Below are 21,412 nucleotides of genomic sequence, written 5' to 3'. Positions count from 1 at the left end.
GAAACGTTTCGCCATACAGTGGCTCCATCAGTCCTTAAGAAAGAAGAATGGTGAAGATCAGGAGTTTGAGGTAATCAGTCCCTGAGCCTGGAGTCGACTCCAGGCTCAGGGACTGATTGTAAACTTAGAGTGTATATAAGTAAGTGAAGGAGACGCACCTCTCAGTGTGTATAACGTTCCTGCGTCCACAGAGTGTATATATGTGTACGAATGGTATATAATACCGACAAGATGAGAGTAAGACACATGTGCACATTGTTGCACATGTGTCTTACTCTCACAGAGTGTATATAAGAACATAAGAAAGGAGGAACACTGCAGCAGGCCTTTCGGCCCATACTAGGCAGGTCCTTTACAATTCATCCCACTAACAAACATTTGACCAACCCAATTTTCAATGCTACCCAAGAAATAAGCTCTGATATGCAAGTCCCACTCAAATCCAACCCCTCCCACTCATGTACTTATCCAACTTAAATTTGAAACTACCCAAAGTCCTAGCCTCAATAACCCAACTAGGTAGACTGTTCCACTCATCAACTACCCTATTTCCAAACCAATACTTTCCTATGTCCTTTCTAAATCTAAACTTATCTAATTTAAATCCATTACTGCGGGTTCTCTCTTGGAGAGATATCCTCAAGACCTTGTTAATATCCCCTTTATTAATACCTATCTTCCACTTATACACTTCGATCAGGTCTCCCCTCATTCTTCGTCTAACAAGTGAATGTAACTTAAGAGTCTTCAATCTTTCTTCATAAGGAAGATTTCTAATGCTCTGTATTAAGTAAGTGAAGGAGACGCACCTCTCAGTGTGTATAACGTTCCTGCGTCCACAGAGTGTATATAAGTAAGTGAAGGAGACGCACCTCTCTGTGTGTATAATGTTCCTGCGTCCACACACTCTAGAACTCTCTAACGGCTTACGTTAATATTTACTATAATAATTGCATCTGTGTGAAGCGTGGAGCAAGCATTGAGTTTCCGTATACATTTAGGGAGTTGATAGATTTGGTTTTGCAAGTGGGAGGCATGGCGGGCCAATATACCCAAGTGATCTGTCCGAAATAGCGAGTTAAATTTGGAAGTGTTGGCTGGTGTTGACTATGTGACGCTCAGAGTGGTCCATCACAGTGTGAGAGTCAGCAGTGGCAGCAGTAGTAGTAGCAGCAGCTGCAGCAGCAGCAGCAGCAGCAGCAGCAGCAGCTGCCTTCATGCTGCCTCTACCTATAAAGGAACAAGGACATAAGCTCCCTAGGACAAAACACCCCACTTAACGTGCACAATAATAATAATAATAATAATAATAATAATAATAATAATAATATCTATTTCTACAAGTACATGTACAAGGTATCCAGTCCTAGCTGACATCAATGACATACTGCTATATAGAAAGCCGCTTGTTACGCACACCATTTCACAAGAACACACAATTTCAGGCAAATTAGGTCAGTTTTGTCCCCAGGATGCGACCCACACCAGTCTACTAACAACCAGGTATCCATTTTACTGATGGGGAACATAGACATCCGGTGTAAAGAAACACGCCTAATGTTTCTACCCTCGCCGGGAATCGAACCTTGGCTCTCACCGTGTGAAGCAAGAGCTTTAGCCACCAGGCCATGGGGCACCGCAACACACAGTAGGACAAAATCCCCCAGTTAACGTGCACAGTAGAAAAAAAAGTCCCCAGTTAACGTGTATAGCGGAACAAAAGTCCCCAGTTAACGTGCATAGTAGGACAAAGGTCCCTAATTTAGGTTTGATTGTTAGGTTTTATTAGGTTATGCAAGGTCAGGTTAGGTTAGGTTATGTAAGGTCAGGTTAGGTTAGGTTATGTAAGGTCAGGTTAGGTTAAGTTATGTAAGGTCAGGTTAGGTTAGGTTATGTAAGGTCAGGTTAGGTTAGGTTATGTAAGGTCAGGTTAGGTTAGGTTATGTAAGGTCAGGTTAGGTTAGGTTATGTAAGGTCAGGTTAGGTTAAGTTATGTAAGGTCAGGTTAGGTTAAGTTATGTAAGGTCAGGTTAGATTAGGTTATGTAAGGTCAAGTTAGGTTAGGCATGGCGCTTTTGTCCTATACTCAGTTCCAGAAAGGCTGCGGTGCAGAGACATTGTATAACCTGTGCAAACCTAAGAACAGCATTCCGACATCTCAATAAGGAATCGTTCAGGACTCTGTACAGTGTGTACGTCAGGCCTATATTGGAGTATGCAGCACCAGTTTGGAAACCACACCTAGCCAAGCACGTACGGGAATTAGAGAAAGTGCAAAGATTTGCAACAAGACTAGTCTCGGAGCTAAGGGGCATGTCCTAAGAGGAGAGGTTAAGGGAAATCGACCTGGCGACACCGGAGGACAGGAGAGATAGGGGGATATGATAACGACATATAAAATACTGGTAGGAATCGACAAAGGGGACAGAGACAGGATATTGCAGAGATGGGACACAGCAACATGGGGTTATAATTGGAAGTTAAAGACTCATATGAATCACAGGGATGTTAGGAAGTATTTCTTCAGTTGTCAGGAATAGTCTGGGAAGTGATGTAGTGGAGGCAGGATCCATACATAGCTTTAAGAAGAGGTATGATAAAGCTCATGGAGCAGGAAGAGTGACTCAGTAGCGACCAGTGAAGGGGCGAGGCCAGGAGCTGTGACTCGACTCCTGCATCCACAGCTAGGTGAGTACAGTTCAGGACATTTATTGAAGGAAACGTTTCTCCACGAGTGGTTCTCGTGGCGAAACGTTACCTTTAATAGATGTCCTGAACTGTATCTTTTAAATAGCGTGCTAAAAATATCTAGCCTAGACAGGACTCGCAGCAATGGCTTTAAGATGGAAAAATTCAGATTCAGGAAGGAGATAGGAAAGCACTGGTTTGGTAACAGTTGTGTATGAGTGGAACAAATTCCCGAGTACCTCCCCAGGAAACCCTCGTAAATAATTTAGAAATTACAGAAGAACTCGGCACAAGCGATCACAAATCAATTACCTTTAGCATTGAATGGAAGTATGATAGTAGGGATAACTCAGTAACAGTCCCAGATTTTCGCTTAGCAGATTACAATGGGCTTAGAGAACACTTATCATCTGTTGACTGGGGTAACGAAGAGAGCTATCAGTATGACAGCTTTCTTAACACAATACATGCTGCCCAAAGGACATTTATCCCATATAAGGAAATTAGATCGAATAGAAATGACCCCAAATGGATTAATAATAGGCTCAAATATCTTTTAGGTCAGAAGAAAGGAATTTATAGGCGTATCAAAAGAGGTGAGGGTCATTTTATGAACCAGTATATTGACATTAAGAGGGACGTTAAAAAGGGGATAACAAAAGCTAAACGGGACTATGAAATTAAAGTTGCTAGGGATTCAAAAACTAACCCAAAAAGTTTTCTCCAGGTTTATAGAGCAAAAGTTAGAGATAAGATAGGTCCCCTTAAAAACAACTCTGGGCATCTCACTGACAAGGAGAATGAAATGTGCTCTATTCTTAGTAATTATTTTCTCTCGGTTTTCACTCAGGAAGACACTGACAATATCCCAGTAATTAATTTTTATAGTGGGCTTGAAGATGATAAATTATGCAGTATCACAGTCACCAGCGAAATGGTTATCAAACAGATAGACCGATTAAAGCAAAATAAATCCCTGGGCCCTGATGAACTTTTTTCAAGGGTTCTTAAAGAGTGTAAAATGGAACTCTGTGAACCTTTAACTAATATCTTTAATTTATCTCTTCAAACGGGTGTAGAACCTAATATGTGGAAGATGGCTAATGTAATTCCTATTTTTAAAGCAGGGGACAAGTCGTTACCGTCAAATTACCGCCCAATAAGCCTAACCTCAATTGTAGGTAAATTACTAGTCAATTATAGCCGACAATATAAGAAACCATCTCGATAGGCATAATTTGATTAATGATACTCAACATGGTTTCACCAGGGGCCGTTCCTGCCTAACTAATTTATTAACCTTCTTCAGCAAAGTTTTTGAGGCCGTTGATCAGGATAAAGAATTCGATATTGTTTATTTAGATTTTAGTAAGACTTTTGATAGAGTACCACATCAGAGACTGTTGAAGAAAGTGGCTGCCCATGGCATTGGGGGAAAAATGCTGTCATGGATCGAGTCATGGCTCACTAGTAGGAAGCAGAGAGTGTGCATAAATGGGGTTAAATCTGAGTGGGGATCTGTAACAAGTGGCGTTCCGCAGGGATCAGATTTAGGCCCATTGTTGTTTATAGTTGCGGGAAGCAGCACGAACAGTTTCATTGATCTTACTGTCAGTGGGTTTTCTGGTTTACTCGCTTATTTGTGGCTTCCTTGAAAATTTCAGGACTCTTCTACCATGGGCTCGAGTCTCACCCGGTCTGCAATATGTCTGCAATCATGTTATTGGGGTTTCATGAATCGTTCAGTTCCTTGAATGAAGGACCTCGCAGCAGGAATGAAGTCACTTTCTTGTAGGAAGGTGGGGGAAAGTGGCGGTGCAGGTGGTGTAAAGTGGTCCAGACACTGCATGCCTGACCTTTGTTTGACCTCGCGTGATTTCCCTGTGGGCAGGGAACATGGGGTGGGTATGGGCACACCTTGTTCGCTCACACCTGTGCATGGGGGTATCACAGCTGACATGAGACCACAGAGACAGGGTAGCTCGAAGCCTACTTTGCACTCTCTCATTATTATTATTATTATTTATTAATACATTAGCCGTTTCCCACCAAGGCAGGGTGACCCGAGAAAGAAGAAACGCTTTCATCATCATTCACTTCATCACTGTCTTGCCAGAGGCGCGCTTACACTGCAGTTATAAAACTGCAATATCTGTGCTGTAATGTCAGAACACCTTTGACAAAATAATGTAAGTTTATTTAGGCACAGGTACATATAAGCACAATTATCATACATAGTGTAAATTTCCGAGGATAACCCAAAGTGACTTATTTCCATTGGAGTGATTGAGTGATGGTGAAAGTGTTTCTTCTTTTTCGGGTCACCCTACCTCTGCGGGAGATAGTCTATGTTTAAAAAAAATATTAATGTCATTTGTTATATAATATGTCTGTAAACATCATAAAACGAATGTGAAATCAGTAGGCAAATAACTGAAGAGTTTGTTTTTTGACTTTCAGGAACGCAATGCCGAATCGGCCATCGAGGCGCTGAAGGAGTACGAACCCGAGATGGGTAAAGTGGTGCGTGCCAATAAGGCCGGCGTGCAGAAGGTCCGTGCCCGAGAGATCGTCCCTGGAGACGTAGTAGAGGTCTCCGGTACGTACGCCCTTGATATCCTCAACCGCTGCCACCCCGCCCTCCGCCGCCCACCACATATATAGCTGTTGTTCCCCCCCCCCTCAATATTTTTTTTTTAACAATGGTTATAAATGACCATAATTTTTAAAGGGGTGGACCGGTAAGCCAGCGGAAGGCCTCGGTCAGATGACCAAAAGCTCCAAAGGCGGGTCATCATCTGACTAAGACCCGCGCCAGGAAACATTTGTCCTGTTTCCTGACGAACCTTACCTAACCTAACCTAACCCCCCCTCAATACTTAAAACCCAAGGCCTCGGTCAGATGACCAAAAGCTCCAACGGCGGGTCATCTGACTAGGACCCGCGTCAGGAAACATTTGTCCTGTTTCCTGACGAACCTTACTTAACCTAACCCCCTCCCCCCACTGTGTATATCATATACTACTACTTTAATGGTTATAATCATAACCACGATTTTTAAAGAGGTGAACCGGTAAGCTAGTGGAAGGCCTCAGCCAAATGGCCAAAAGCTTCAGTTGTCGGTCATATGACTAAGATCCGCATCAGGAAAAAACTTTTGTTTCCTGACAAACCTTACCTAACCTAATCCCATTGTGTAGTTTTTATTCCCCCACTGTATAACTTGTTCCCCACCGTATAACTGGTTCACCACTGTGTAATTGTTATAGAGTAGGGTAGTAGCACAGTGCTGTTGTATTCCGTTCTGCTAAAAAATGTCGGGTATTTTGTAAGTAAGCTTATTGAAGCACAATATAAATATCATACATGGGGTAAATTACCTAAGATAACCCACAAAGTTAGACTTATTTTTATTGGAATCCATTTGTTGCTTACCTTCTCGTTCCTCCCCCCATCATTCTCACACTTACACTGTTCCTTTGTCCCACACTATCTACATTGCATACCACCCACATTGTACATCACACACCACCCACACTGTACATCATATACTACCACCCCACTGTATATCACATTACACACTGAGGGACCAGGGACTGATCCCCGACATGGGTAAAACGTTGGACATATTAACTTACACCTGCTCCCTCTGTTCACCTAGCAGTAAGTAGGTACCTGGATGTTAGTGAACTGGTGTGGGTGGCATCCCGAGGGAGGGGATGGGAAAGCATTAACGTACCCCTAATGGTAATCAGACACAGTCCCTGATGACGCTCTGACTGTATTGGGTTATCCTGGGTTACTACCCCCCCCTCCTTCCTTCCCCGGTTAATAATCCTAACAGTATCATAATTTATTTTATTATATACCACCCATAATGCACTTTATATACTGTTCACCTCATACCACTGCTATTCTTTATAAGATAAGATAAGATTTTGTTCGGATTTTTAACCCTGGAGGGTTAGCCACCCAGGATAACCCAAGAAAGTCATGCGTCATTGAGAACTAACTTATTTCCATTGGGGTCCTTAATCTTGTCCCCCAGGATGCGACCCACACCAGTCGACTAACACCCAGGTACCTATTTGCTGCTAGGTGAACAGGACCACAGGTGTAAGGAAACGTGTCGAAATGTTTCCACCCCCCGGGAATCGAACCCGGGCCCTCCGTGTGTGAAGCGGGAGCTTTAGCCACCAGGCCACACATCCACCAGCCACACATCATACTACTCATGTCAGATAATATGCCATGTACATCACTACTCATGTCAGCCACATAACATACTATGTACATTATTCATGTCAGTAACATGTACATTGCTGCTCATGTCAGTCACATAACGTACCTGTACATAGCTACTCATGTCAGTCACATAACACCATGTACATCATTACTCATGTCAGTCACTCTCCCTTTGACATGTTAAACTTTAGTGTGAAGCTATGCTAAATTTAACATGTCAGAGGGAGAGTTACTAGTACTGTTTTTCTTTTGTTATTGCAATTTTTGTGATGGATTATTTCTCTCACACACCATCAATATTTGAGTTCTTTGAATATGCTGATATATCATGAATTACAGGTGTATCCTAATATTACAGTTGGAGACAAGATTCCTGCTGACATTCGTCTTAGCAAGATCTATTCCACGACCCTACGTATTGACCAGTCTATCCTGACTGGAGAATCAGTTTCTGTCATCAAGCACACCGAACCCATTCCTGACCCCAAAGCTGTCAACCAGGTTAGTTCCCATCCCTGCCTCCTCCTCCTCCCCACCCTCAGTCAGTGAAACATCCCTAATATTGATATGCCTTTATTCTGAGTTGCAATGTTTTTTCTTACAAGGTTACAAATTTTGAGGTTATACAAGTGCATTCTCCTCTGTGGAGCCTGATTTGCTAACATTTTCTTGGTGTGAACCCTCTCCAAGCTCTTTTAATACTACCATTCAGTGTATTCCCATAACAACAGGGAAGATTACCCCTTAGGTGTTCTTTTGTATCACTGTTAGATGTTTACTAATGATGAAGTGCACTTTCTCATTAACTATAGTATTTTTATCAGACCTATAGTGAGCAGACTGTCAAGTGATCATACATAACATTTAAATAAGTCTACCAAAGAAATATTTAACATGTCTTCGTGTCATACGAGATTTGAAGGTAGCTTTTAATTTTAGTTGTAAAAATTAGCACATAAGCTAAAGTTGCTACAGTACCTGCAGTTGAGTGTATATCGCAAACCTTGTTCATTTACAAGCACGCAGACATGGATGGGGCGAGTATTGCTCGTGCCATTATTCAGGTAAAGAATCCAAAATATACCTTTAATTTCCACATCCTCTACTTTTAAACGAGTTGTTTGCTAGTATGCCTATTGTCTGGTCACTACCATCTACTGTCAGTCCGTGTGTTTGTGCTGCTGTCTGCAGTTACTCTAAGGTAGATGTAATAAGCATTATGTGTAAGGGAGGAATCTCTGAAAATGTTATGGGGAGAAATTATAGTTATCATACGTTCAGATTGTCATATGAAGAATGTCTAGTTTTATTTCTTTATGCAAGTCATAATTTTTTTATACTCAAATTGTGTCTTAGATCTTGAGCAGTCATTAGACTCATGTGCATTAATGGGATATTTCTCTCCTATACATTTTGTGGAGTGTTTCCTATGGCTAGAACAGTAGAGTTTCAAAACTGTATTGTAGGTGGTGTCCCCTGGCTGCATGCACATAGATGTTGTGTAGTTTCTCATGTTTTAATATCTGCTGCATTTAAAGTTCTTGGCATATTTGAACAGGTACAACCTTCTTTTTTGGAAATTATATATTTTTAGACTTGTACAGTGCTTGTCATTAATGTATGCCAGGCCCCTTAAAATCATGACCACAAAATAGGTCGTCCTTTGCACTTTAGAACATCCTTCAACCATTTAGGAAGTGATTAACACACATTCTTCAGGGTTTCATGGGGGTAAATTCACTCAAACTCATGGATGGCATCCTAAAACTTGGAGAGTGGGCTGATATCTTTCCCCTAGTAAATCTCTCTTTCAGTCACAACCCAGAGGTTTTCAGTTGGGTTTTAAGTTTGAGGAATTTTGTGGCCAGTCATCAGATAAGGGTACTCACAGGCACAATGACATTGAATGACATTTCATGGTATGGTAAGGAGCACTGTCATACATGAAAGCCTTCCACCACACTGCATGAAGGATTCAGGCAAATGATAACAGAGTAATTCTAAGCTTCTAACATTTCCTTCGTTTGATGGCCTTATTTATGTAATCCAATGATATATGCAGTTGTCTCTTGCGTCAGTGACTTACTCCTCCCCATACTATTCTTCAGTAGCCAAAAATGTCTGACAGACTCAGCACTCAAAACCACATGGTGAAGGGGGACCAGGGACACAAACCATCCACCACACAAGCCTAAAAGAACTTAGGGAGTCCTGAGACATCCTGCTTTAAGCTGCCAGGCCAGCATGATTTTCTTTCTTTAATGATGATGACTGTGTATAGTACTTTTCACTGCTTAGACCACGCTGAAATTGGTATTGATAAAAGTAGAAGGCGAGGCAGTAAGGTCAACTCATTGTTATTGTATAAGTTACAGTGGCAATGATAAAAATGTTGCAAGATTTTTCATTTATGAAATTTATTGTCCTGCTTTTATTTCAGTATATTTAGCTATTATTGTTCAAATGCTTCAATAGTATCCTTAGAGACTATTTTACTTCATCTTTTAGTGATTATTGAGTCAAAAACATCTGCAGCAGAAACTACCAGAGCTCAAGTTTGGCAAAGGCTTTTATACTCCTGATTGTCCCCAGAGCTTCCATGTGATATAAGATGCAATCTGTGTTGTGTATGCCCTTCCAAGGGGATAAAGAATGCCTTGATGATGGCAAAGAGCTCTTGATCCAAAGAAATTAAGTTACTCCTCTCATTCTTTATATCAAACTTGATTACTTCTCATTTATTGAGCTCTGTATACAGTAGATGACCATTATGGGTTCGGCACTTACCCAGGGCCCATATTATAATGAATGGAGTATACATGAGTCCACACTAAATTTAAAAGCACAGTTTGTAAGTTTATCCTTGTCTCTATGGATATCAGACACTGTTCCTTGACACAATATTTCTCACACACATGAAATGCCAAACTCAACCTTCCTTATTAGTTCAAGTTTTTGCTTAATACCCAAATTTGCATGCTTCCTCTTGGCACCACTGCTTGCTTTTAGAGGTCACTGTTAGTAACACTGCATTTAATACATTAATAGACACACTAAACACTGCATATCCATTGGAAAATTGAGAAGTCGATGAGTGCAGACAATACAAATACAAATAATTTACGTATTTCTTTTCTGCAGTGTACAGGTAATGTAGTTTACATTTTTTTTGTTATCAAGTCGGCCATCTCCCACTGAGGCAGGGTGACCCAAACTGAAAGAAAATCCCCCAAAAAGAAAATACTTTCATCATTCAATACTTTCACCTCACTCACACATAATCACTGTTTTTGCAGAGGTGCTCAGATTACAACAGTTTAGAAGCATATATGTATAAAGATACACAACATATCCCTCCAAACTGCCAATATCCCAAACCCTTCCTTTAAAATAAAATATTGTTAAGCACAAAAGAAAGCCACTAACGTGTGCTTTTCGGGCAGACTAATCCTAGTACTTAAAGACTACTTAAAAACTAGATACATGTATATAATAATAATTATTATATCTTTATTTCTACAAGTACATGTACAAGGTATACAGTCCTAGCTGACATAAATGACATACCACTATGTAGAAAGCCGCTTGTTATGCAGAGCATTTCGGGTAAATTAGGTCAGTAAATTAGGATGCGACCCATGCCAATCAACTAACACCCAAGTACCCATTTTACTGATGAGTGAACATGGAGAAAAGGTGTAAGGAAACATGCCCCAGTGTTTCTACCCTTGCCAGGAATCAAACCTGAATGACTCAAGAAATCGTAATGACACGATTGCAAACAAACCATGGAGATTCGTCTCTAAAAACTTGCATTTGTGGTCACAGTGGTGCCTATGCTAACCTTCCTATGGTGTAGAAATATACCTAGTTGGACGAATCTTATTGTGGCTAGCTTGTCCAGTGGCTAACGTGACTGTCTGGAGTTTTGAGACTCTCTGATCGCAGGTTCTATCCCCGCCCATGGTATGGTTTATCAAACCTGAACCCTCAGTGTGTAAAGCGAGAGCTTTGCCTACCAGGCCACTGGCCACTATGGGTTATCAAGTAGGTTTTAAATGTGATGCTAGCAGCCCATTCTTTGGGGGAAAAGTGAAAATGGACAGGTCTGGGATGGGAATGTTCTGGCTCATACCGGACAGTAGTGGATTTGTTCTGTTACTTCCAGAGGTTACCAGCCATTCTAATGCTAAAGGACAAAACCCAGATTCGATGGATCTTCATATTGTCCATTGAATCCAGTGCTTGTCCAGCTCAATTTTTTGTTTCTTGCTTCCATTAAATCAAGGTCTGTTAAATCAGCATTTTACTGTTATATACATACACATACATACATGTATATTCTTTATACTGCTTATGCTTGTGTATTTGTATACTGCTTTTGTGTATCATAAAGTAGTAATAAAAGTGACAATTTTTTTTTTTCAACAAACTGGCCATATCCCACCAAGGCAGGGTGGCCCAAAAAGAAAAACAAAAGTTTCTCTTTTTAAATTTAGTAATTTATACAGGAGAAGGGGTTACTAGCCCTTTGCTCCCAGCATTTTAATTGCCTCTTACAACACGCATGGCTTACAGAGGAAGAATTCTGTTCCACTTCCCCATGGAGATAAGAGGAAATAAACAAGAACAAGAACTAGAAAGAAAATGGAAGAAAACCCAGAGGAGTATGTATATATATGCTTGTACATGTATGTGTAGTGTGACCTAAGTGTAAGTAGAAGTAGCAAGACATACCTGTAATCTTGCATATTTATTAGACAGACAAAAGACACCAGCAATCCTACCATCATGTAAAACAATTACAGGCTTTCGTTTCACACAAAAGTGACAATAAGGGAAATTATAGGGGGTCTTATTGATTATTATAGTGTGTGTGTGTGTGTGTGTGTGTGTGTGTGTGTGTGTGTGTATTCATCTACTTGTGGTTGGAGGGGTCAAGTCACAGCACCTGGCCATGCCTCTTTACTGGTCACTACTAGGTATGTGTGTGTGTATATGTGATATAATATATATACATGTACAGTGGAACCTCGAGTTTCGAACTTAATTTGTTCCAGGTCCTAGGTCTAAAGTCAAAATGTTCGAAAGTCGAAGCAATATTTCTCATAAGAAATAATGGAAATACAATTAATCCACTCCAAAAACCTAAAAATATTCACAAAAAAATACATTTTATAGAGATTACATTATAGTTTTACATATAACAAACATACATAGTACAATTAGTAACTGATAAATAAAAATTTAAATAAACATGTAACATTTTTACTTATCTTTATTGAAGATTATTGATGGCATCTGGAAGATAGCGAGGAGGGAGGGAGGGAGGGAGGGAGGGCTTACTGTTTGGAAGGGGAATCAAACCTGATTACCTCCCATTACTCAGGTGCTGCATGGCTCCTACGTCCTCTCAACTTACCTATGAGTATAATAAAGCAATGCTCATCTATTTTTTTAATTGTAACTGAGTTTAGTCATTGGAAATTGAACACAAAATTTGTAGGTGTATTTGAAAATAAAGTTAGGTATATGTTGTGTATGTGTCATGTATATGTTGTGTATGTGTCATGTATATGTTGTGTATGTGTCATGTATATGTTGTGTATGTGTCATGTATATGTTGTGTATGTGTCATGTATATGTTGTGTATGTGTCATGTATATGTTGTGTATGTATCATGTATATGTTGTGTATGTGTCATGTATATGTTGTGTATGTGTCATGTATATGTTGTGTATGTGTCATGTATATGTTGTGTATGTCATGTATATGTTGTGTATGTATCATGTATATGTCGTATGTGTCATGTATATGTTGTGTATGTGTCATGTATATGTCATATGTGTACTCACCTAATTGTACTCACCTAATTGTGGTTGCAGGGGTCGAGACTCAGCTCCTGGCCCCGCCTCTTCACTGATCGCTACTGGATCCTCTCTCTCTCTGCTTCCTGAGCTTTGTCATACCTCTTCTTAAAACTATGTATGGTTCCTGCCTCCACTACTTCACTTGCTAGGCTATTCCACTTGCTGACAACTCTATGACTGAAGAAATACTTCCTAACGTCCCTGTGACTCGTCTGAGTCTTCAGCTTCCAGTTGTGACCCCTTGTCCCTGTGTCCCCTCTCTGGAACATCCTATCTCTGTGTCATGTATATGTTGTGTTTGTGTCATGTATATGTTGTGTATGTGTCATGTATATGTTGTGTATGTGTCATGTATATGTTGTGTATGTGTCATGTATATGTTGTATGTGTCATGTATATGTTGTGTATGTGTCATGTATATGTCGTATGTGTCATGTATATGTTGTGTATGTATCATGTATGTCATATGTGTCATGTATATGTTGTGTATGTGTCATGTATATGTCGTATGTGTCATGTATATGTTGTGTATGTGTCATGTATATGTCGTATGTGTCATGTATATGTTGTGTATGTGTCATGTATATGTTGTATGTGTCATGTATATGTCGTATGTGTCATGTATATGTTGTGTCATGTATATGTCGTATGTGTCATGTATATGTTGTGTATGTGTCATGTATATGTTGTGTATGTGTCATGTATATGTCGTATGTGTCATGTATATGTTGTGTATGTGTCATGTATATGTTGTGTATGTGTCATGTATATGTCGTATGTGTCATGTATATGTTGTGTATGTGTCATGTATATGTCGTATGTGTCATGTATATGTTGTGTATGTATCATGTATATGTCATATGTGTCATGTATATGTTGTCTCTGATAGACTTGTAAGTTTGGACCTACTTGATGGTCAGTTCTGTAATAACTTGTTGTCAGTGTATATGATCAAGTGAAGTGAGAATTGGTAGAATGGAATGTAACATGACACAGTGAAAAAATAAATGTAAAAATGGAAATCAAAACCCAAGTTTTTTATGGTAGAAGGATAGTGAGGACTGAAGATAGGGGAGGTATTTCTAAACATCACTTAGCATTTGATACCTCCTTTATATTCAGACTCTAACCTGGTTAATAATAATAATGTCGTTATTTACTACAAGTACATGTACAAGGTATACAGACCTAGCTGACATCAATGACATACTACTATATAGAAAGTTGCTTGTTATGCAGAGGATTTCTGGCAAATTAGGTCAGTTTTGTCTCGGGATGTGACCCACACCAGTCTACTAACTTCCAGGTACCCATTTTACTGATGGGTGAACATAGACAACTGGTGTAAAGAAACATGCCCAGTGTTTCTACCCTCACTGGGAATCGAACCCAGACCCTCGCTGTGTGAAGCGAAAGCTTTAGCTGCAAGGCCACGTGGCACCATATACACATCTATAAGTGTGTTTTTCTTAGTGTATGTATGCTTAGAGTTGACTTTACCCCCTATTGTAGGAATTAAAGTATTCTTGTCTGGTGGTGATAAGGTTATGCACAGTGTTCATGACCCTAGTGTAGGGTCATGAACCCCCATTAACCAGCCATTAACCCCCATTAACCAGCCATCTAATCCTGTGATGAGATTTAACAAATCATATGTAAAGATGAGTGACTGATCAACATTAGGGCAAAAATATCAGTTGCCCAGGGCCCTGGGTATGAAGGACACCTTGGTTTCAGTTTGGAAACAAATAAATTATTTTAAAGGGTCAGAAGAAAGTTGTTTTTTTAAATTACTTGGTGGTTTATTATACACATTTTAACCCTAGAGAGGTATACTCCTAGTAATAGTCTTCATTCATTATACCCAGGTACACTGTACCCGTTGACGACAAATATTAAAATAAAATTGTTTCTAGTCAAATTTTATTGTTGATAATTGAGGACAATATATAGTAACATTCACTGGCGTAAATGTGAGGCACATCACAATTCTATTTCACAACCCAGACCCATGAATACCTCACTAGTGTTACAGTATAAATATATTGCATGTGTATGTGTTGCACCAGGGCTCTCCCTATTGAATCTGCCGCTGGTGATAATGCTTCAGGATAACTGAATTTGCATCTAGAATGATACCTGTTTTCAGGATGTATTTTATCATGCATGTGCACATGATTATGAATTGTGTTGGATCCAAATGTCATACTGCCAACAGTAGTGAACAAAAGACACAGGATGCAGAACACATTTTTATTGTGATTTTTGCTCTATGTAGAGCTTTGTAAAGTAATTTTTCACTGTAGAGATTTGTGCAGTCATGTTTCACCATTTAGAACTTTATCTTGTCACTGCTCACTATGTAGAGCTTTATGAAGTCATGTCTTGATAATGCTCTACACAGAGAGAAACATTGTCCCAATATAGCGTGTCTTTTCTTCAATATGAAATATATTGTTTAAGTTGCTGCTGGGCATGATTGGTTCACCACCTGTGAATATTCTCACTGCCTTCCAAGCTTTAGCTTGCTGTTTCAGATAGCAGCAACCGAAAATTTTGAAAACCATAGCAGAGATGTACAACCTTTGGCCTTTGAGTGGCACAGTTGCACCTCTTGAGTGGCACAGTTAGCTTTCATGTCTTTCATAAAAAATTCAAACTACCAATGGCCTGTGACAATGAATACTTTTCATTGCCTTTACTCAGTTTATAAACTGGATTGTATACTTTAGTAAAAAAAGAAAGTTTGTAATGAAAGTCCCTTGTTCCGATTGCCTCAAAGTGTGCAGATATCACAATTTGAATGACCTTCCGAACTGCAACATCCCCTTCCCTGTCTTCACAGTACTTATTCTCAGAGTACTGCAGGTGGGGGTGGCAGTGTTGCAGTTCAGAGGGTCATCCAAATTATGATGTCTTTTCACTTCTGGCAAGACAGCTGTTAAACTTTATGAAGCTCAACACTGAGCTAAATGTCAGGTAAAAAAGACATATCTGCAGCTAGTCAGTATCATTGGTTTATTATGTCAATAGTTTACATAGACAACAAGTAGATGAATAAAACACACGTGCAATACTTGGCTATCTTTATTGTGGAGATATTTTACCAACCAGCGGCTTTATCTGTCCAACACAGAGAGTTAACAAGAGAGACAAGATGAGTTAATTTGAGGTGATCAGTCCCTCAGCCTTAACACTTCATCTCATCCTTACACTACCACATATTGTCTCTCCTGGAGAAATAAAGTCACTGGTTCATGATGTCTCTATCATGAAGATGCTCAAGTGTTGCACAACTGACTTACTCATCCACTGAATAGGTCATTGATCACTCACTAATATTTGTTCAGTGTGAGAGTTGTTCATCACTGGTGTAAAGCAGTAGTCTAATTAAGCCTTTTCTTGTGAGGTTAATTTGTCTCCATTGTTTTGTTATTGATTTATTTTAATCAAGGGGAAAGCATTAAACCCAAAAGGGTCATATAGTGCCTTGGGAATGGGAAGCATTCAGATTTGATCAAAGGAAGGGGGGAATAAGTCCAATTCCTTGGATCAAGAGCCTCTGGCATCGTGACACCTGTAAGATTTTGTTACTGGAAATATCCTAGGGTGCAGGTATACTGTATTGTAAAATATGTACAATAGCTATTATGTTCATTTTTTATTTTGATATACCCAGTATTTGTCTCAACAATTGGGTTTGTGACTTGTTTAATACAAGAATTAAACTTGTATTAGCAAAAGTTAAAGATTTTGACTGCCCAGCAAAAATGTTGAAATCAAAATTAAAATTTTTATTTGCATATAGTACATTATACAGTTGATATAGGAATAATTAACATGTTTAATAGACTAACATAAAGACCTTGGTTATGCGGAGCATTTGGGGCAGCCTTAAAACTAACTTATAACTAGTGGACAATGATTTAGTTAGATTAGTTTACTAAAATGTTGTGGTTTACAGATATGGAAGTAATACATTACGAACCATTGGGCAATGTAATTTAGGTATGCTTATGTTTTATGTTGGCACTAATTTTATTGTATTTCACCATAGGACAAGAAGAACATCCTATTCTCGGGCACAAATGTATCTGCTGGCAAAGCTCGGGGTATTGTCATTGGTACTGGTCTCGCAACTGCTATTGGTAGGTGACACTTTCTACACACTTTCATGTTTAAATGTTATTATAATGTTTTCCCCAAGTTTTTAAATTACTCCATATTATCTCTGTTACTGAAGCATGTGTATTGAATGACTCTTCTTTCTTTCACTGAGGCAGGGTCATTGATCACTCACTAATATTTATTCAGTGTGAGAGTTGTTCATCACTGGTGTAAAGCAGTAGTCTAATTAAGCCTTTTCTTGTGAGGTTAATTTGTCTCCATTGTTTTGTTATTGATTTATTTTAATCAAGGGGAAAGCATTAAACCCAAAAGGGTCATATAGTGCCTTGGGAATGGGAAGCATTCAGATTTGATCAAAGGAAGGGGAGAATAAGTCCAATTCCTTGGATCAACAAAAGTTTCTCCTTTTATATTTAGTAATATATACAGGAGAAGGGGATTGAATAACTCATCTATATTATGTTAAATGTAGATGAATTTATGCTAACATTTAGGGAAATGGTCTGAACATTCATTATATCAGAGTGTGGTTTGAAGCATTTTTTTTTCCAACAAACCAGCCTTATCCCACCAAGGCAGGGTGACCTAAAAAGAAAAACAAAAGTTTTTCTTTTTCAATTTAGTAATTTATACAGGAGAAGGGGGTTACTATCCCCTTGCTCCTGTTTGAGGCATTTATAAGGAATAAATTAATTTTATTGTTAAGGATAATCAAGAATTTTGTGTATTAAGTTGGAGTACCAGTAAGCTATAGTTAACTTATTATAGTTCTTGACTATCATAAAACTTTCCTCTCGCTGTTTGCTTACAGGATATGACACCATTCCTGAAAGTTTTCAATAAATTGCTTAAATTCTCTGGCATTTAGTGGCTGAATGTACATCAATAGATCATTTCTCAACACAAAATGAAATGAAGTTTAAAAAATTTAGGGACAGTTTCAGAATCTTTAAAATTTTTGAAATTTCAAAGTTTGGATATTTGTAGTTACACTGTACTGAGTAGAAGGTGAAATATGATCACCCAACCTATTCTTTATGTGACTCACGAAATCGTAATGAGACGATTGCAAACAAACAATTAGTGGGTTCAAACCTCACCCGTGGTATGGTTTATTCTTTATGTACTGTAAATTATATATCCAGTACTTTTCCCAGTAACTCTTCTCTTTGTCAAAGTCATTTTCTTTGCAGTACAGTTCAATATGTTCTGCCTCTTACAGGTATTGTGTTAGGAATTTTATAGATGAATTACCTGAACTTGCATGTAAGGATATAATAACTGCGCACAAGTAAGCTTTTGTCAAATAACCTTCCATCAATCTGAGAGCAGTAGGAAAGATTTTTATAAAATGGACTTTATTATCATTGCATCAGTGAATAATCACCATCATCAGAATCTGTGAAAAAAAAAAATGGATCTTGTACAAATATAGCAGCACAGAAAAAATTGTGATAAATTAAAAATGAACAAAAGTTGAAATATAAACAACTAAAAAATTAGAGATGTACTACATGCATGTAGAAGGATAATGCCAACAGGTATGAGTATAAATATGCAATACATCCTCTCCTCACTTAACGATGGAGTTTCTTTCCTAAGACCACGTTGGTAAACAATGATAGTGGATAATGATAGTGGGTTTGTGTCAACCATCTTTGATATTGTTTTAATGCCATCTTTGTACCATTTATAACATTTTTAGTATATTTTTAAATGTTTATATAGTAGTGTAGTGTATATTGTAATAACAGAATACAGGAAATCATCTCTAATATACATTACATGTATTTAGGTATGCATGTTGCCAGAGAGCCCATCATAAGTCTGAGTTGTCGGTAAACGAATACGCCGCTAAGTGAGGAGAGGCTGTATTGGGGTTGAACTGTTGTTTGTTCTGCACCTTGTGTGTCTGTTCCCACATCTATCTACTTGTCACTAAATGCACTTGTTCAAACAAACTCTTGCTCTGAGTCAGTACTGGTAAAAAATGAAGAACCTATGCTTAGGTGGTGAGAATTAAGAATTGTATTCAGCATTGTAATTTGCCAAAAAAGTTTACATTACGGTAATAATTTTGTAATTATTATAATTTATTGCTGATGCATATATTTTTTTGCTACTGTAAATTCAAGCATTTACCTAATTTTGGTGTACAATTTTAGGTAAGATCCGAACCCAGATGGCTGAGACTGAGGAAATCAAAACTCCCCTACAACAGAAGCTTGATGAGTTTGGTGAACAGTTATCCAAGGTTATCTCTATCATCTGTGTTGCTGTCTGGGCTATCAACATTGGACACTTCAATGATCCTGCTCATGGTGGATCATGGATCAAGGGTGCTATTTATTACTTCAAGATTGCTGTTGCCCTGGCTGTTGCTGCCATTCCTGAAGGTCTCCCCGCTGTCATTACTACTTGTTTGGCTCTTGGTACTCGCCGTATGGCCAAGAAGAATGCCATTGTCAGATCTCTTCCCTCTGTTGAAACTCTAGGATGTACTTCTGTCATCTGCTCTGATAAGACTGGTACACTCACCACCAACCAGATGTCTGTGGCCCGTATGTTCATTTTGGACAAGGTAGAGGGAAATGACTGCTCTCTGCTAGAGTTTGAGGTTACTGGCTCCACTTATGAACCTATTGGTGATGTTTATTTAAAAGGTTCTAAGGTGAAGGGCTCTGACTTTGAGGGACTGCAGGAATTGGCCACTATTTCTTTAATGTGTAATGATTCTTCTATTGACTATAATGAATTCAAGAATGTCTTTGAGAAAGTTGGTGAAGCAACTGAGACTGCTCTTATTGTCCTTGGTGAGAAGATCAATCCATACAATATGTCTAAATCTGGTTTGGATCGCCGCTCTGCTGCTATCATTGCTAAGCACGACATGGAGACAAAATGGAAAAAAGAATTCACTCTGGAGTTCTCACGTGACAGAAAATCCATGTCTTCATATTGTGTTCCCCTCAAACCTACACGTTTGGGAACCGGACCTAAGATGTTCTGCAAGGGAGCCCCTGAGGGTGTCCTTGATCGCTGCACCCATGTCCGGGTTGGCACTCAGAAGGTCCCTCTTACTGCTGGAGTGAAAGAGAAGATCCTCTCTGTTACACGTGACTATGGCTGTGGTCGCGATACTCTTCGCTGTCTGGGCCTTGCTACAATTGATAGTCCAATGAAGCCTGAAGATATGGATTTGGGAGAAGCTAGTAAATTCTATACCTATGAAGTTAATATGACCTTCGTTGGTGTGGTTGGTATGCTTGATCCACCACGTAAGGAAGTTCTCGATTCCATTAAAAGATGTCGTGATGCTGGTATCCGTGTTATAGTCATTACTGGAGATAACAAAGCAACAGCTGAGGCCATCTGCCGTCGTATTGGTGTTTTTGGAGAAGATGAAGACACAGTTGGCATGTCTTACTCTGGTCGTGAGTTTGATGAGCTTTCTCCTCAAGACCAGAGCAGAGCTGTTATGCGTTCCCGCCTCTTCTCTCGAGTGGAGCCCTTCCACAAGTCAAAGATTGTTGAATATCTTCAAGGAGAGAATGAGATCTCAGCTATGACTGGTGATGGTGTGAATGATGCTCCAGCTCTGAAGAAGGCTGAAATTGGCATTGCTATGGGTTCTGGAACAGCTGTGGCCAAGTCTGCCTCTGAAATGGTACTTGCTGATGACAACTTCTCCTCCATTGTGGCTGCTGTAGAAGAGGGTCGTGCTATTTACAACAACATGAAGCAGTTCATCCGCTACCTCATTTCCTCCAACATTGGTGAGGTTGTGTCCATCTTCCTCACTGCTGCACTTGGTCTTCCAGAGGCTCTCATCCCTGTCCAGCTTCTGTGGGTCAACCTGGTAACTGATGGCTTGCCTGCTACTGCCCTGGGCTTTAATCCCCCAGATCTCGATATCATGGACAAGCCTCCCCGCAAAGCTGACGAGTCCCTCATTTCTGGCTGGCTCTTCTTCCGCTACATGGCCATTGGTGGTTATGTGGGAGCAGCCACCGTCTTTGCTGCATCATGGTGGTTCATGTATGATCCTACTGGCCCTCACTTGAGCTACTACCAAATTTCTCACCATCTGTCTTGCCTCGGTGATCCTGAGAACTTTGAGGGACTGGACTGCGGCATTTTCAGTCACCCTGCTCCCATGACAATGGCTCTCTCTGTGCTGGTCACCATTGAAATGCTCAACGCTCTTAACAGGTAAAGTGTTTTATTTGCTTGTATTTTTATAAATAAGAGCACCAGAGGTTGACTATCACTTGTCAAATACTGTAATTTGTTGTATCATTTAGTTTTTCATTACCCATAAGTCATTGGTACTCAGGAATTTCAAACAGTAGTCAAGGTACTGTATGTACTATGAATTAGTCTATACGTATATTTTAGTTGGATGAAGACAGAAGATGCAAACATTAAGAAACATTTTGGTTCTGGGAGTGACAAATATTTCCAGGACTGAAAATTTTCCA

At 39.4% G+C, this 21,412-nt stretch overlaps 1 protein-coding gene across 5 annotated transcripts in view; it reads left to right on the top strand.

Annotated features, from left to right (window-relative positions):
• The window catches only part of LOC128700542 (calcium-transporting ATPase sarcoplasmic/endoplasmic reticulum type), a 155,042-nt gene that overhangs the window by 118,832 nt on the left and 14,798 nt on the right, over positions 1-21,412 (top strand). For all 5 annotated transcript variants that reach the window (XM_053793802.2, XM_053793803.2, XM_053793804.2 and 2 more), the window contains exons 5-8: positions 5,149-5,287; positions 7,292-7,434; positions 16,861-16,951; positions 19,097-21,143. In XM_053793802.2, coding sequence (XP_053649777.1) covers positions 5,149-5,287; positions 7,292-7,434; positions 16,861-16,951; positions 19,097-21,143 — 2,420 coding nt within the window. The remainder of the gene's footprint in view (positions 1-5,148; positions 5,288-7,291; positions 7,435-16,860; positions 16,952-19,096; positions 21,144-21,412) is intronic.

The sequence above is a fragment of the Cherax quadricarinatus genome, chromosome 65 (genome assembly GCF_038502225.1).
Source record: "Cherax quadricarinatus isolate ZL_2023a chromosome 65, ASM3850222v1, whole genome shotgun sequence".
NCBI lineage: Eukaryota > Metazoa > Arthropoda > Malacostraca > Decapoda > Parastacidae > Cherax > Cherax quadricarinatus.
This window is presented reverse-complemented; position numbering and strand designations above follow the sequence as displayed.